General features: G+C 56.7%; 2 protein-coding genes across 3 annotated transcripts; both read right to left on the bottom strand.

The window, feature by feature from the left end:
* Positions 1 to 13,696, bottom strand: FLOT2 (flotillin 2). Of its 2 annotated transcripts, none has more exons than XM_048967327.1 (11): positions 13,390 to 13,696; positions 9,614 to 9,695; positions 7,810 to 7,900; positions 4,060 to 4,183; positions 3,504 to 3,622; positions 2,966 to 3,079; positions 2,757 to 2,876; positions 2,125 to 2,339; positions 1,826 to 2,009; positions 1,524 to 1,673; positions 1 to 1,369 (listed from the first exon to the last, which is right to left on the bottom strand). In XM_048967327.1, exons 1-11 carry the CDS (start codon positions 13,577 to 13,579, stop codon positions 1,331 to 1,333), a joined length of 1,428 nt encoding a protein of 475 aa, XP_048823284.1. In that variant the 5' UTR covers positions 13,580 to 13,696; the 3' UTR covers positions 1 to 1,330. The 2 variants fall into 2 exon arrangements, with proteins under 2 accessions (XP_048823284.1, XP_048823283.1); XM_048967326.1 differs by lacking the exon at positions 7,810 to 7,900 and adding an exon at positions 5,995 to 6,085.
* Positions 13,697 to 14,325: 629 nt separating this feature from the next.
* DHRS13 (dehydrogenase/reductase 13) lies at positions 14,326 to 16,570 on the bottom strand. Its single transcript, XM_048967330.1, has 5 exons — positions 16,386 to 16,570; positions 16,189 to 16,307; positions 15,412 to 15,535; positions 15,029 to 15,340; positions 14,326 to 14,617 (listed from the first exon to the last, which is right to left on the bottom strand). The coding sequence occupies exons 1-5, from the start codon at positions 16,504 to 16,506 to the stop codon at positions 14,334 to 14,336; spliced, it is 960 nt and encodes a 319-aa protein (XP_048823287.1). The 5' UTR covers positions 16,507 to 16,570; the 3' UTR covers positions 14,326 to 14,333.
* Between the last annotated feature and the right edge of the window lie 80 nt (positions 16,571 to 16,650).

Below are 16,650 nucleotides of genomic sequence, written 5' to 3'. Positions count from 1 at the left end.
CCAGGGCACGAGGTGACAGGCTTTATTATCGCACAGCAGTGACACGGTGCAGGCATGCACACACACTGAGATAGGGAGCCTTGCCCGGCACACCCATCAGCAAGCACCAGATCGGGGTTGGCAGCCACAAGCTGGGGGCTGATAAGGCCTGGCCCCTCCTGTACAGCAGTAGGGAGGTGACACTGCAGCACCAGTGGCACTGCCAGGGCAAAGTGGGCCTGGGTCTCTGCACCCAGCAGCCACCCCTCTGCAAAGAGGGTGACACTGAGCTGTGGCACCGGATGCACAAAGTTGGGACCCCCCTCCCCATCCCACCAGCTGGGACTCCATGCAAACGTTTTTAGGCACAGCCACAGCAAATACAGGCAGCAGGACAGACACAGAGAGGGTGAAGGTCAGTGCCCGCTCCTGGTGGCACTGCAGGGGACACAGAGGGGACAGCCTTTACACAGCATCTCTGGGGACAGCAAAGCCACGGGCTGCCAGGTGGGTGGGGGTTTGCAGGAGTGCTGCAGGAGGAGAGTGTCCCCATGGCAGTGCCCCGTGCCATCCCATGCCGCTCAGGCCCTTGCTCTGCTAGCAGAGGTGAGGCATGGTGGCACTCAGGGACAGCAGCCTGGGTGGCTGCCTCCCTCTGGGATGATCAAACAGCTTTGGCACAATGCTGATTTTTGGGATTTCTGCAGCACGGCCGCCTTGCAGCGCTCCTTGAGGTCAGGGAGCCTAAGGGTGGGGAGCAGCACGGCACCGAGGGACCCGGCTCAGGGCTGAGCAAGAGGCCAGCAGGAAATTCCCTGAGGGAAGGTAAGATGGCACTGAGCCCTGGCAGTGCCCCAGCATCACCCAACCAGGACTGCCACCTCTGGGAAGCTGTGCCCAGGCTACAGGCAAGACAAACATGTGGAAAGCCAACCACAAACCCAGCTTGTGGGCAGCAGCAGGGGTCTGGGCAGCGCCCCATAGGGTCGCAGTGGGAGGGCAGGGAGCCCAGAGCAGGTCCTGGTGCCTGCACACATCTTGCTGAGCCCCTGCTGCGAGCTCCTGAGGACAGAGAACAGCAACACCAGACAAGCTGCCAGTCCTAACCGTGGATCAGAGCCAAACACCGGCTGGATACAATATACAATTAGTTAGAAAATAAATCTCCTCCCACCCTTTGTAACAAAAAAGAGCGGCTGATTGAACATGCATCTTTCTGGCCCTACAAAATAAGGCACCAGAGCTTAAAAACGAAACTCCAATTGTCTCTGATATAAAAGGAATTCCCAAGTGTTGAAGGCAGTTGATGTCGGAGTGCATAACAGGGAGTGATCTTCACACGCTTTGGGTCTCATGCCTGGGCCCCAGTGGCTTTCTGGATCAGGGGAATCTGTAGCAGGGAAAGAGAGAACTGTTAGGGCCGCAGGAAGATGCAGGGAGCTCCAGCAGGGCAGGGCTGCGGAAAGAGGCCGCCTAAAATCTGAACAACTCAGGGCAATTCCGCACACCCAAGAGCCATTGGCTGCTGCTGGTACCCAGCTCACCTTTGTGAGGTCCACACCGGTGATGGCACGCACGGAGGCGGGGATCTCGGCCAGCAGGCGGTTCACCTCAGATGTCACATTGCTGCTCTCCCCGCTGAGAACAACGATCTCATCCACCCTGGAAAGCGGAGCAGCCACTTTGGCAGCAATCTGAGGAGGCAGGGAAGGAGCTTGGCATGAGCACGCAGCCACGGAGCTGCTGGTCAGACCCACAGGGTCTCTCTGTGCCTCCAGGAGAGCTGGTCCAGTCTGGGAACTCCCCACCTCCAGCCCAGAGCAGGGGAAAGCTGCTCCCTCCTCACCTCAGGCAGTGCATCCAGCACCAGAGCCAGCTGGGCAGCTTCCCCGTAGCTCTGGAGCGCTTCGGCCTTCAGCTTCATCCTCTCGGCCTCTGCCATCCCGATGGCCTCAATCACAAAGGCCTCAGCTTCTCCGATCTTGCGGATCTTCTCTGCCTCCGCCTGAGCCAGGAGGACTTGCCTTACCCTGAAAAGGCAAAGCAAGCCCTACAGCAGCCAACATCTCCGCTGTCAGCCTGCAAGCTCCCAGCCCAGCACACAGCCAGCTCCCTGTGCCCCACTGACAGCTCAGGCTCACTCACTTCTCCCCCTCGGCGATCTGCTGGATGCGGTAAGCTTCGGCCTCCGCCGGCCGCTTCACAGTGGCTATCAGCTCTTTCTCCTTCCGGATGATCTCCTTCTCTTCCACATCAATCTGTTTCTTGCGTTGCACCACCTCGATTTCTATCTCCTCCTGGCGGATCTTCTGCTGCTCCCGGGCACTCTGGAGCTCGTAGGCCAGCTGGGCCTCAGCTGTCTGCATGTGGGAGAGAGGAGAACAGGGGGCTTGTACTCCTGGGTGCAGACATAAGGACCCTTGGTAGGCCCTGACAGCAGACGTGGGTCAAATCTCCACCCAGGGGTGACATCCCAGTCCTCAGTGCTGCACTTGCAGTCCCTCTCTGTGTGCTCTTCTCACAGTATTTGAACAAAAACAGCTCTGGGTTCAACTCAGGCAACTCTCCCCATCCCTCCATCTCCCCATAGTCTGACTTAAGTGATGGCAACAGGGTAGGAGAGGAATGTGCTGCAAGCAGCGTGCACTGTGACACACAGACCTGGGTTCTCCAGACCTGGCTCTCTAAACATGCAGAGAGAGGAAGCTGGAAAGCCTCGGAGCAACCAACACCACTGCAAAGCAGGGGACACCAGCAGGCTGTCAGATACCTCTCACCTTAATGTTGACCTCCTCAGTGAAGGCAGCTTTCTGCAGTTCAAAGGCACGCCTGGAATCTGCTATTTTAGTATCTGCCATGAACTTGACATCCAGCATTTCCTTCTTGCACTCTGCCTCCTGCAGAGAGAAAATGGAGGGCACAGCTCAAGGGTGTGCAGCTGGAGCAAAACACTGCTCTGGGAAGCTCAGCACAGCCCTGCACTCACCCGAATGCCAGCATCCCGCTCAGCTTCTGCCACTCCAATGTCTGCATCTCTTCGGACGGCTGCAGTCTGAGTCTTTCCCAGGGAGCTCAGGTAATCCACTTTATCATAGACATCCTGGAGAAAGGAAGATAAGTCACAGCCGCTTCCAATGAGCGACTCCATCTTGTTGCCTTCCTGAAGGAGCTCACAGCAATCATTGGTTAGGCCAGGCTCAGGAAAAGCCACATTAGGCTGCTGCCAAGCAGAACCAGGCATGACAGGAAGAGGTGACTCTCTCAGCATCCTCCCTCCAGCCCTGGGGGCTCGGCCAGCAATGAGCTCTCCTGTTTGAGCTCTCCTGTTTGAGCTCTCCTGTTTGAGCTCTCCTGTTTGCACAGTGCTGCCTGGATGCAGGGCACGTTGCAGTGGCTGTCATGGAAACCCCTGGAGGGCTGGGGCAGGCTGTCAGCCCCTGCTTTTCCATCAGCCTCAGTGGGAGAGCCAGGGTCAGGCTCTGTCCCTGCTTCACAGCACGGCTGGCTGTGCACCATGATGGTACCTTGATGGTAAAGCTCAGGATCTCGATACCCATGCGACCCACGTCTGGAGCTGCCACCTCTCGCACCAGCTTGGCAAACTGGTCCCTGTCCTGGTAGATCTGCTCCACCGTCAGGGTGCCTGCAGAGGAAAGGCAGGCAAAGCACTTTATTTGAAACAGGGAGCATGTAACAGCATGGGTCTAAGCTCAGCAACATCCTAATTGTCTCAAATCACACAGACAGCGAGGTCAGCTCTGGGCACAAGGGCACAGCTTGCTGCCCAGCCCATGTTCTGCACATCAGCATCTCAGAAGTGCAGCCACACACAGGGCTACCTGCAACCCGTGGAGACTCAGACATCTCTTACTGCAGGCACCGAAAACTCATTTATCACAACACCCAGCAGCACAGCATGAGCTGTTGGAGGGGAGGAACAATCTAAGCTGCCACATCTGCATTCGGCAGAGGAAGCACCCATCGTGGCCTGCCATGGTGGCAGCAGTACTGCTGGGGTCAGCCAGCACAGGGGGAAAAAAGCTGCTGCTGATGCCTGCGAGACTGTGAGCCCATCCGCACCTAGGATGGAGCGCAGATGCCCCTCCAGTGTCTGAAGGACCACGTTCTTCACATCCTGCACGTTCTTCCCCAAGAACTGCTCACAGGCCACAGCCAGGAGCTCCTTCTCGGTCATTATCTTCACCTGGAGACAGGAGACAAAACCAAAGGGGCTGATTGTGCCTGTCCAAGGTGGGAGAGACACCCAAGAGCAGCAGCAGCAGCAGCAGCACCACCACCAGGCTGCCAGATCCCCACGCTACCGATGGGAACGGCGGTTCCACACGGTGCTCCCTGCAAGGAGGGATGACACGAGATGGCCACAGCATACTGTGTTCTGCCTGCACACGCCTGGGGGCTCTGTGTGCCCCCATGTGCCAGCACCTGGCCAGCCTGCTCCTCACCATCTGGTGCCAATTCCCAAAGCTGCTCCCCGCTGCCTTAAAACCCCCCACTGGGTACAGATGTCAGGTAGTGGAGATGCAGCACACAGTTCCTGAGCGCAGTCCTAAAGTGGCAGCTCCTGGTGGTCCAGGACATAAGGATGCCTGTGTGTCTGGCAGCAGCAGGGGGGGGAGCAGGGCCATATCGGCATGCAGCCAGCACGGCTGGGCGCTGAGAAAGTCCCACAGCACCCTCTGATGGAGACAGCGGGGCTGGGCAGTGCCGGTGGTGGGGCAGCCCTCTGTGTGCCGTCCACCAGCCCTGGCTGCAGCTGCCTGAAAGCCCAGCATCATCCTGGCTCAAAGACCTCAAACGAGACCCTTCTGGGGGCTCCACTGTGTGCTCTCGGTGGGTTCACGACCTACAGACCTCATCCTGCCCCCCGTCAGACCCATACCCAGGGTTTAAGTGCCAGTAAAAGCAACACAACTATTTCTAGGTCTGTGAGGTGACAAGTTCAACACCACAGCACTACCCCGATCACAGGAAGAAATGCCAAAACCTCAGGTGAGTGTGACAGATCAACAACAAACAGTGGGGATAGCAAATAACCTGGGCAAGGTAGATTTGGAGCTGTATTGGAGCACGGTGGTGCAGCTTTCTGCCTGCATGCACTGCCCAGCCTAGTCCTGCTGTGAGTAGTGGGAGGATGTCCCAGAATGAAGCTAAAAAGAGCTTAAAAGAGAAATCCCTCCCATGAAGGAGTGTTGCCAATCAGAAGATGGAGAAGCTGACAGCTTTACAGGAGTGTGTGAGGGAGGCAGGGGTGCATGCATTTCTCCAACCATGCAAAGACACAGCTGAAGCCACAGGTGTGCCCAGCCCTTCTGCTGTGTGCAGTGATGCAGACACTGCTCCTGGCTGAGCACAGCCCCACTTACAGCACCTTGTCTGTCAAGGGCCAAGAAAGAGCCCCTGCAAGAGCACTGGGTGGAATCTCTCCAATGCACAGCTGTTAAAGAGCTGCAGTGCTCATCCTGGGGGGCTCCTGGTGCACGTGAGGTTTTGGCTGTGTCTGAAGAAGGCTTGAGGCAACCAAAATTCAATTCAAGCCAGAAATTTCATACACAGATTTTATTGCCCAGAGAGTTCAAGTTCTTCCTTCAAGCTTAAACTCACCATGAAGAACAACAAGACCCACACACTAATAATCCAAACCAACCCAACTCTCGGCACCATCTCAGATGTGAATGGCTCAGCCCTGCAGTGTCACACAGCTCCAGGGCCACCACGGCACATCACAGACAGATGAAATCACCCACACAACTCATCTGCCACAGGGACAAACGTGACATTGCAAGAAGAGGAATGATTTTGGGGAGAGGAGAGGTCACAACCCCTGTTACAACATGGACGTGCTGTACCGTGCTCGAACCAAAGAGGACAGTGTGGTTTTGTACCAGAATTTGTCTCAGAGCAGTTGGCTTCTGTTCCAGGACAACAGCAACCTTGTAAGGGGGAAAGCCAGTTAGAGACATGCATTCCTGAAATGATGGTTTGGAGTTACTGTACCTGTGCCACACCTGTGACAGTTAAAGCTACCCCCTCCGCCGTCTCTACGTCCTCACACCTGGGCTGTAACGTCATTATCTCTAGGGAAATCCTGCCAAAAAACGTAAAATATTTGCACGTTTCCAGGTCACACACACTCTGCCTTCCCCTGCACCTCCTGCCCTGGCTACCAGCTGCACTCCTACGGGTAATGCGAGACAGGCACAGAACTGTGTGTGACTGCAGACAGACAGGACACCTTGGACACAAAGAAGGAGGTTTCCACACGCCACTTAACAGGAGTGTATCAGCAGGGCTGGTGAGGCAGCCAGGAGTTTTGGGTCCCCAGCTGCGGCTGCTGTCACTGGTTTAAAAGCACAGCATGGAGCCCAGATGCACCCACCCTGCGCCACCCCCGTGATGCTGGTGCTGCAAGAAGCAGCCATGCCTTCTCCCTCGTTGGCTTAACACTCACACAGCCCTACTCTCTCATCTCCCTCACTCACCCTACTTTTCCTATTTGCCTTTGGGTCGTGCGTCTCCAACCCCTTTGAGGTCAGACAGCCAAAAGCAGATCTTGCTTTTGGCAAGGGCTGAAGGTGCTGTGGACAGATCTGCAGGTCACAAGATGGTGACACACGAGCTGTGCTCCAGGCAGCGCAGCCCATAGATAGGAGCAGCTGCACCGAGCTGGGAACATGCTGGGACACAGAGCAACGTGTTGGTCTGTGCAGCCTGCTCGTGTTGGTCAGCATTAGCTCAGGCATCCGAAGCATGAGTGGGTGGCAGGGGGCTGCAATGTGCACGCCGTGGGCACGTCTGGGACTGGTGGGGTGCTCAAACAAATCCCTGCGAGCCCAACTCTGCCCTGGCTGCTGTCCTAATTGAACTGGCATGCAAGCTGGGAGCTGAAAACACAAAGTCCCGCTGCCCGGGATGCGCACAGGCATTTTGTGCCATATGCAGCTTCAATCAGCTGGTGTAGGACTTCTGATGGCCTAATCCATACCTTTAATTTCAATTAAATGCTGTGCTGCTTCCTAGCTGGCCAGTCCCAGGGAAGTTCACTCAGGGAGGTTGTGGATGCCCCGTCCTTGGACGTGTTCAAGGCCAGGTTGGACGGGGTCCTGGGCAACCTGATCTGAATGTGGATGTTTGGTGGCCCTGCCAGGCAGGGGGGTTGGAACTACATGATCCTTGGGGTCCCTTCCAACCCGGGTGATTCTGTGAAGTTCGGTAATCGCTGTGACAGCGGTCTGTAACTGCTCACAGCAAAAGCAAACACCACTCCTCAGTGCTGCAACTCACCCGAGGTCTCCGTGCTGTGCTTTTAAACGAGACAGCATCCAAAACGGGCACTGCCTCTGTGTGGAGGAGGAAGGGCTCAGTGGAAATTCGTATTCAAAACCAGAGAGCTGCCATTTCCCCACGTGGGCACAGACTTCCTTTCGAAACGAGCCAAAGCTCAGCTCCCCACCTTCCCTGTGTAAAACCCAGCCTTGCCTGTCTGCAGCCAGATGCACTTCTGCACGCAATGCGAATGGTGCTGCCAAGGGAAGGGTTACAGTCGAAGCAAACGTCTGCAGCATTATCAGGAGCCAGCATAGCAACGCTGAATTTGGAATTTGCCAAGTATGCATCTGTCTGCATTACCTACAAGCTGCAGAGTGCACCCCAGAGCAAACGCCAGAGGAGGGGTAGGAGAGGAAGAGATGTTCACCGTCCCATTAGAAAACCATTCGTTTTTATGTTGTCCTGCTGCTGCTGCTGTTGCTGCTGCTCAGAACAGAGGCAGAAATAGTTAGACGTGACGTTAGGAAGCTGGTGGATTATTACCTGTGCAACCCCTGTTACGTACAGTGGGACCCCCTCCGACGTCTCAATATTCTCACAGCGACAGAGGATGGTCATAACCTCCAAAGACAGTCTGAGCAGCAAGGAATAAGGGTAGGACAGCAAATACACAAAGCGGTTACCAGAGAGTAAGACACTTGTTGCAAAGGACAGACGGGGCTTTCAGCTTTTTCCCTGTTCATGTCTGCATTTCTCCCACTGCTGCTCCCTGGACTCTGTAATGCTGGGCACGGCTTCCCCTATGCTGCATGGAGCTCTTGGCATCTGGAGCTGCTTTTTAGTGAGGTTAAAGAGGCCAGGCTCTCACCCTGACCCCCATCAGGTGCTGCCACCTGTAACCCACCTGCACTGCTGTCCTGAAGTCAGCTGGAATTTCCTGCTGCAGCACTTTTAACACAGGAAATAATTTTTTGTAACGGCTTCGCTGTCGCTGCCAACATTAAAGATGGGCCAGAAAAAAATAAAAGCACCAGGGACCCGGCTACACAACCCTGCTAAGGCACTGAGGAGAGAAGATGCTTCCAAGTGCTGTCCTGAGAGGCTGAATAACACCACGTGGTTCCCTGGGAGGCACTGCCTCTCTGGCTGCTTTTATTTCTGACCTCAACACAGGGATGCGATTTTTCCTGCTGTGTTTTTTTTCCCCTCAGCCCTCAAGGTTGCAGCAGGATAAGAGCCCATTGCCCTGCCAGCTCCAAGCACTCCTTTTGTCCTCAGGTTGGTGCTACCTGGCGAGGTGCAGCTGACAGCAACACAATTACTGCTGTCTCATCCATAGCTCCAAAAAAGATGCCCTAATTTCAAAGGAAGAAATCTGCCTCACTCGTGTGCGTGCAGCAGGTTCCAACTGTGGCACAACTTATGGTATTTGGGAAAGACTCCAGTCTCAAAAGGAGAATTTAGCCCCATGGCGTGACCTGAGGGTACAGATTTTAAAGTACAACATTTGCTTGGGTGCTGGCAATCCTGTCCAAGCCCCATTTGCCAGACAGTGCAGAGACCTCCAGCACATGACAGCTCGCTCCCAGCAAGCAGCTCTCTAACCTGGACTCAACCTTTGCTCAACTTCACAAGTTAACAGCAGCACTGCCAGAGAGCCTGGGCCAAAGCAGAGGGTGTTAGCTGAGACTCTTCATGCAAGGTCCCAGGAAAGGAGCTAAGAGCTGTGAGCCCATTGCCAGCAGCAAGCTGGCTCAGCCAGGCGAGCAGCACTGAGGGCTGTGCAGCATCTGCAGGGGGAGGGCAGCAGCATGCTGGCTGTCTGCTGGTGGCGACACGTTGATGTGGAGGAGGGAAGCTTAGCTGCAACCTCTGGCCTTCATGTAGTGCAAAAAACCCAAAAGTCACGTCTTTATCCCTTCCCTGTTACTTTTTTACATAGGCAGAAACCTGTGCCTGGTGTGAGGGAGGTGTTAGGACAGAAGCACACTTAGCAACATCCCCACAGGTCCTAAAGAACAGCCATAGCAGCAGTACCACAGCATGTTAGTTCAGAAACAAGCAAAGTCCACGACCGAGGAAAGGGAAGGAAAGGAAATCCTGTGCTTTTAAACAAGAACACAGCCTGCTCCCGTGGTGACAGCAGTGAGCACGTCTTTAGAAGAACAGAGCTGGGCAGCAGGCAGGGGCTGCAGCCAAAGGCAGAGTGCTGATGCTCAGCCATGGTTTCCCACGTCCAGGCCAGCCCTGCATTCCTACAGACACTGACAGCCCTGCAGGGATGGCTCTGCCTGGCGTGTCCTCCAGACCCACGAGCAAAGTAGGGGTGACCTCTGGGTCTCCTTACCTCTGTGTGTCCGTAATGCACCACCAGGCCCAGGCCCAGCCGCCGTACACATACTGCTTCACGTCGGAGCCACAGCAGCCACCTGCAGCACAGTGGGAAGAACACAGATGGAAGAGCCATTACACCCATGTGTCAGGGAAAACCCTGCACCCAAACAGGGCGAGTTGCAAGCAAGAACCATCTCACAGCACTGCAACGCCTGGTAACATTTGTTGGAGGACCTCATTTCCCAAGGACAGGAAGGGAGGTGCTCCTGGCAGCACGGAAAGTTGTTCATTTCACAGCATCCACGTGGTCATTAGGCCTCCAGTGAACCTCTGGCAATTGTTTAATAATCGTTTTCTGAGAAAAACGTGCCCTAATAGCGCTGCTGCTACAAGTTGGGAAGGTGCTTCTGCTCACAGGTTCCTTTTTTCTTCTGCAGGCAATGCATCACACCCAACAATTGCTTCCCAGAGCCTCCTAACACTGCTATGCAGCTCCATTTGCTAAACTCTGCCCTGAAGCATTCAAAGCATAAGAAGAACAGGGAAGCCAAAGCCATCAAGCAGAGGTGGGATGCCAGCTGGTTGCTTTCCTGCAGGCTGGACGTTGGACTGCAGCAGAGCTCTGTCCCGCTAACGCACGATGGTTAATTTTCCATTGCACTTCTTGCAGCCTCTTTGCCAAGTCTCAGAGATCAAGTGAAAAAAGAACCCACAAAGTGAAATCCTTGCAAGGCTGAAGAATAACCCCTCTTGCACAATGGGATTTGGCAGAGGAGGTGCATTTTTCAGCTATAATACACCCGCTGTTCCCCAGGGCTGGGTCTCACAGCCACTCTGCTGTCCCTTTCACCAACATCCCCACACTTTCCGGGTGCAGCGTGCCACAGTCAGACCTGCTGCAAACAGGGGATTCATGGCCAGGCAGCTGCCAGCCACTTTGGCCTCTTCAGATGAAGGGGTCCCGTGTTCCAGCATGGCTTCCCAGAGCCGAGAGAAAGCACATTGCCTGGCTTGGATGACATGAGATGAAAGATTTGAGGATCTGTAGATAAGCTGAGCTCTTTGGTAGATGCAGGGAAGTGTTGCTGGGAAACCAGCAGAGTGATTGCTGGGAGCACTGCTGAACACAGAGGGGAGAAGGCAAAGCCATACGCAAAGAAACTCACGTAATAAAGCAGGGTCTAGACGAAAATCAGCGTCTGGTTCTTAGGTGCCACTGTGAATATCAATCAGGCTTTGTCCTCGTGCCTCGTCCAAGGTTAATAAAATGGATTTATCAGATGCGGGATTCTGAGGTGGGTCTGTGTAATCCTGATGGTCACGACAACAGGGAAGTGCAGGTTGTGCTGGTGAGCTCCTTCTGGAGGTCATCCAAACCCAAACCACTTCCAACTCTGAGTATCGCTGCTACAGAGAGTTTGCAAACCACACCTTCAGCTGAACTCACCTTGCACACAGAAACCCAGAGGAGAATGAAAGCAAACACAAGCAAGGTGCTGAGACGTTACCCCAGAATTCCTCCCAGAAACAAAAGGACTCTGCCTGCCTCTTCTCCTGCTTTCCTCTCTGCAGGGACCTGGAGATTGCAGCCTCCCTTTCCTACAGGAGATGGCCTGGAGCTTCTGTTCCGTTCTCCTGCCATTGGTTGCTCTCCCCTAAACAGCACTCTCTGCATTTCTCTTCACTGAACAGCATCGCACCCCTTTCAGACCGTTTGGCCTAGCTGTTGAGTTTGCTTTGATCCTAATCCTGCTCTCAAAGCTCTCGAATCCATTCCCAGCTCAATGTCATCTGCACATTCAATAAGCACATTCTCGATTCCACCACCCAAGCCAAAACAAGGCACTTACTTGATAAATCCCTTCAGCTGAACAGTGAACCACTGTCAGGTTCCCTGGCACTGGTTTTCCAGCCTGGCTCACATCAATCTTACAGTACCTGAGGACTGCAGGGCTCTCGCAGAGCAGGAAGGGTTCACAGAGCCTCCAGAAGACTGTATTTCTGGCTTTCAAAACGTGTACAAGTGACTGTTGTGTGTTTTTGTGGTACGCTGGCTCACAGACAGTTCCTCTTGCAGGAATAAGAGGGATGCAGCAAGAGGATGTGAGTGCTCAGATCAGGTCGGGAAGGGTTAACCATCCCCAACTGCTGGGGCCTGACAGGAAATGTTGACACAAAACTAGAATCAGCTGCCTGCTCTTCTCTTGCTCTGAGAGAGATCAAAGAGCCCAGAGGGGCTGCACTGGGGAGCTGAGCTGGGCCCTATTGCTTCTCCTTTCACACCCTGACCTCCAGCTGAAGCAGCAGCCTGCTGCTCCACCAGCACTGTGCTCTGCACAACCTGCCCCACACTGCACCTCCAGATGTCCCAGCTGCTGCCGGGCCCTGCGCTGTTTGCCCTGTTGGCTCACAGGAGCTGTAAGATGAGCGCAGCCATTAAATATGACACCTCCTGATGATGAGGCTCTGCAGAAATATTAGTGTCGGATTTCAGCATTAGCAGATTGATCCCGAGCCACAACGGCTGCGTTCAGCCAGACTGCAACTGAAAACCATTACGCACTTGGAGAGGATCTGTGCATCTTGTGGGAAGCCTGACGTCAGGGTGAGCAGGTATTGCTTCTCTGAACGCAGGGCTCTGCCCAGGAGCAGCCTGCAAGGAGCCAAAGCCTCCCCAGGGCCCGTGCCAAGCCCCAGTGGGAAGCTTGCAGCTCCTCCTGCAATATAAGACTCAAATTGCAGAGCCCATCATCACCTCGCACAGCTCCCCAGAGCATTCCTGGGCTCGGCATGGATTGCCTGACCCAGGGCAATTTCTTAGAAGGAAATGAGTGTTGCTCAAGAGGGAAGGACAAACACAGTGCTGGCCGTGCCCTGGAGGCTGCTTCCCAAATAAGGCTGTGGATCTCTGCACGCACACATGTTTCCAGGGTACGGCTGCTGCTCCTGGTGCTGAGGGCCTGAGATGTCTCACCAGCAAAAAGAAGGAGCTCAGAAAGCATCACAGCTGTATGACAGCAAGCCAAGAGCCAGCTGCTGCCACGACCTGCTGTCAGATTTCTCCTCCCTTTCCCAGATCTGACCTAATATCACCCAATTAAGTGCCGGATGCCGTCAGCTCTCTCTGTTCTGCACACAGACCGCTTCAGTTCCCGGAACCCAGGGCTGCACCCTGCTGCTCTGCCCAGGGGTGCTGAGGAGCCGATGCTGGTAGGGAACAGCAGCAGAGCTGTGTCTGGGGATGGCACTGAGCCCACTCTGCGTCCCTGGGCTGTGTCCTGCCCTCATCCCACAGCTCGGTGCTGCATCCAGGAGCAGCCCTGGCTCACCAGCTGATGTCACGAATTCCTGCCAGGCCGTCCTGCGAGCTGCACGCTGTGAGATTCAGGAAGGAACAGAGGTTACAGCAAACCCTGCAGCCTGCGCGGTGCCCTGGTGCAGATGGACGATGGCTCCTTGGCTCCCGAGCACTGCGGAAGGGGTCTCACGGGGAGCCAAGGGAAGCTGTCTGCATCTCCTGAGAACCAGCAGGCGCACACAGCGTGCATTTCCCTGCTCCTGCCACGGCCTCAGCAATTCCCACCGTTGTCCCAGGGCTGAGCAGGGAGCACCAGTGCCACACCAGTGCCACGTCCCCCTAATCCACCTGCTGACCCCCTCAGTGCCACACGTCCCCTCCCCACACCGTGACCCCCCCACACCCAGGCCTGGCGCAGCCCCACCCCCAGAGCTCAGGACCCCCCGGGTCCCCTTCAAGCCAGAGCCCCACAGCGCTGTGCCCGCCCGTACCTGACACCACCAGCGCCTCGTTGGGCCCCACCGTGTGGCAGTTGCCCATGCTGCCCGCGGAACGGCTCCTCCGCCTCTCGCCGCCTCCCGCCCGCACCCGGTCCGCCCAGCGCCGCCCCGCCTCCAGGGCGGCCGCCATCTTGGGGAGGTGGGCAGCGCTCTTGGGGGCGGAGTCACGGCCGGCCGCCATCTTGGGAGGGCGGCCGCCATCTTGGGGAGGTGGGAGCCGCGCGGAGGGGCGGGGTCAGGGGCGGCCGCCATCTTGGGGCGCTACGCGGCGCGTGCGCAGTGTGCGACGACAATGCAATGCAATGCAATGCAAGGGGAGGGCGTGCCATGCAGAGGGTGGCCAGTGCACAGCAGTGTGTTCCTTAATGTGCGAGGCTGTTTGCAATGCAGTGTGTGCAGTTCAGCACGTGTCCAGTGTATGCATGCGTTTGCAATGCAGTGTGTGCGAGGCAGGGCACGTGCAGTGCAGTGCAGGCGTTACAAAGCATGTACTGTGTGCGTGCAAGGCTGTGTGCATGCACAAGGCAGGACATATGCAATGTGTGTAGTGTATGTGCAAGGTAGGGCATGTGCAGTGCAGTGCATGTGTGTGCATTGCAGTGCGTGTGCATTAGGGCATGCTTTGTTGCAGAGTGTGCAATGCAGTGCATGGTGCAGTGTGCACGCTACAGTGTGATTTGTTGCACTATGCAAAGCAGAGCGCATTCACGCTGCAGCATTTGTGTGCACATGCATGCATTGACAAGGCAGGGCGTGCACACAGCTTGTGCATGTGTGTGCAAGGCAGAGCGTGCTGCATTGTAGCAACTGCACTCTTTGCAAAGCTGGACAAGCTGTTCTGCATGTGCAAGTGTGCACGGGATGGCATGCAGAAGATGGCACCGGGGCAGCTTGGGGAGCTGCATGACACCGTGCAACACAACTGCAGGACTTATTTATTCCACAGGTGTGCACAAGGAGTGCTGCAGCCCCAACAGCCTCTCACTGCGGTCCCACAGCTCCCGTGCTGCAGCATCATCCCTGCCCTGAGCCCAGGGCTGCAGAGGGCGGCAGTCAGCGAAGTAGCAGCCACTGAGGGGCTCGAGGCCATCCTGCGTGGCACAGAACAGCACTGGGCGTGCACCTTCAGCTGCACTGCGGAAGCAGAACCGGGACAGCGGAGTCCACAGCAGCTGCAACCACAGCGGTGCGTGACGGAACAGCTGCGTGTTGACAAAACCTGCAGGGAGAGAGGAAGGGGTGCATTGCAGCAGGCACCGGTGGGGAGGGGACCCATCAGCAAAGGGACACAGCACGCAAAGCAACGCGCTCTGTGGTGTGCAAAGAGATGGCTGTGCAAAGGGATGCTTCGCACAAAGGGATGTGGCGTGCAAAAGGATGCTGTGCAGAAGGTGAACTGTAGAAAGGGTGTACTGCACAGAGGGTGCTCCATGCACCGTGCAGTGAGATGCATCATGCAAAGGGATGCTGTGCAAAAGGCGAACGGCGTAAAAGATGCACAGCACAGAGGGATGCTGCATGCAAAGGGAACACCGTGCAAAGGAGCACCGTGCAAAGGGACACTCCACATGAAGGGGTGCTCCACGCAAGCATGCAACAAGCAAACCACTTGGCACTGAGCTGCCCATACCTGGGTGCACGGCATAGGCAGTGACTCCAGTCCCCTGCAGGCGTGCTGCCAGCTGCCGTGCGTGCAGCACGTTGGCCAGCTTGCTGTCACAGTAATCCTGGAAGGCAGCAAAGGGGCCGGGGGGTGGGCGGCCGAGCTCAGCCATGCGCAGGCGGCCAGCACAGTGTGCAGAGGAGGCGACGATGATCACACGGCTCGGGGCGCTGCTCTGCAGGCGCTGCAGCAGCAGTCGGGTCAGCAGGAAGTGGCCCAGGTGGTTCACCTGGAACGGCAGGCTGAAACCATCCTCCGTCGTGCCCCCGGCGCTCACTCCTGTGTGGGCAGTGCGTGGTGTGGGTGCTGGGTTTGGGGGTCCCCATGCAATGCAGTGCTCTGCTGCTCACCGGCGTTGTTGATGAGGAGGTGCAGGTGGGGCTCCTGCTGCAGGAAGGCGGTGGCGAAGGCGTGCACTGAGTGGAGGCTGCTGAGGTCCAGAGGCATGAAGAGCACCTCGGGGTTCCCCGTGTCCTGCAGTGGGGGTGGAGGGAGCAGGAGCTGGTCTTGAGGCTTTAGGGAGGAGGGGGCTGCAGGGAATGGCTATGGGGTGGCCTAAGGGTGGGGTATGCTGGGGGTGGCCCCATCTGGGTGTCCTAGAGATGCATTGGGAGTACGGGAGGAGGGTTACAGTGGGATGTGCCATGTGGATGCACCACACATATCAGGGGAGGGCCAAGGGGGGGTCGTAAGCGTGCAGTGGGGATGGACCATAGGGGCGTCCAGGGATGTGTCGTGGGGTCCTAAGAGTGCACAAAGGGCTGCAGGGGAACAATGGGGAGAGCCCATGGAGGTGGCCTAAGGGTGCACTGAGGTGAGGGATGATACAGGGATGTTCAGGGGTTGCAGCTGGGGTGTCCAGGGATGTGCTGTGGGGGTATTTTAGGGATGCACGTGGAGGTATTTGGGGGTGCTTGGGGTGCAGGGGGTGTCCTATGGGATCATCCTACCTATGGGCATCCTGCGCCATGGGGTGCTGAAGGCACGGGTGCCCTAGAGTCCTCCAAGGATGTGCCATAAGGGTGAACTGGGGGCACACTGGGACCGTCCCGTGGGGGTGTCCCAGCGATACCCCAGAGCCCCTCTTTGTGCCCCTATTACCCTCCCTAACCCCCCCCAGCTCTCACCCTACGGATGCGCCGCGCAGCCTCTTCTCCCCGCAGCGCACTGCGCGTTGCCAGCACCACGCGCGCCCCGCACCGTGCCAGCTGCCGTGCCGCAGCCTCCCCGATACCACTGCTGCCCCCTGCAGAGGAGAGCACAACAGAGAGCTGTGAGTCGGCAGGCGGCAGCCAGGCAGCAGCGCGCGGCGCCCCGCGCTCACCGGTGACGACGGCGGTGCGGCCGTGCAGCGGGGGCAGGGCGAGCGGCGGCGCGGGGCTGCGTAGGGTGAAGCGAAGCAGCAGGCAGAGCAGCAGCCCCAGAGCCAGCAGCCACCACCCCATCCCGTCCGCAGGGAGGAAGGGGAGGAGGAAAAGAGGAAGAGGGCTGTGCTGCCGAGAGCCGCAGCCCTTTGTGCAGGAAGGGGTGGGAAAGCCAATGGAGCGGGCAAAGGGCAGCGCAAGGGGGACAGGGAGAGCTCGAGGTCA

Source organism: Lagopus muta, chromosome 20 (genome assembly GCF_023343835.1).
Source record: "Lagopus muta isolate bLagMut1 chromosome 20, bLagMut1 primary, whole genome shotgun sequence".
Taxonomy (NCBI): Eukaryota; Metazoa; Chordata; class Aves; order Galliformes; family Phasianidae; genus Lagopus; species Lagopus muta.
This window is presented reverse-complemented; position numbering and strand designations above follow the sequence as displayed.

What these genes read in the sequence shown, in the direction of transcription:
- FLOT2 (XM_048967327.1), bottom strand. Translation starts at nt 13,579, where the DNA reads ATGGCGGCCGGCCGTGACTCCGCCCCCAAGAGCGCTGCCCACCTCCCC. An exon ending in TGCATTACGGACACACAGAG is followed by an intron (nt 7,901 to 9,613) that starts GTAAGGAGACCC and finishes CTTGCTGCTCAG; the next exon opens with ACTGTCTTTGGAGGTTATGA. An exon ending in CCGGTGTGGACCTCACAAAG is followed by an intron (nt 1,370 to 1,523) that starts GTGAGCTGGGTA and finishes TCCCTGCTACAG; the next exon opens with ATTCCCCTGATCCAGAAAGC.
- DHRS13 (XM_048967330.1), bottom strand. Translation starts at nt 16,506, where the DNA reads ATGGGGTGGTGGCTGCTGGCTCTGGGGCTGCTGCTCTGCCTGCTGCTT. An exon ending in CCGCACCGCCGTCGTCACCG is followed by an intron (nt 16,308 to 16,385) that starts GTGAGCGCGGGG and finishes TCTCCTCTGCAG; the next exon opens with GGGGCAGCAGTGGTATCGGG. An exon ending in CCTCCTCATCAACAACGCCG is followed by an intron (nt 15,341 to 15,411) that starts GTGAGCAGCAGA and finishes CTGCCCACACAG; the next exon opens with GAGTGAGCGCCGGGGGCACG.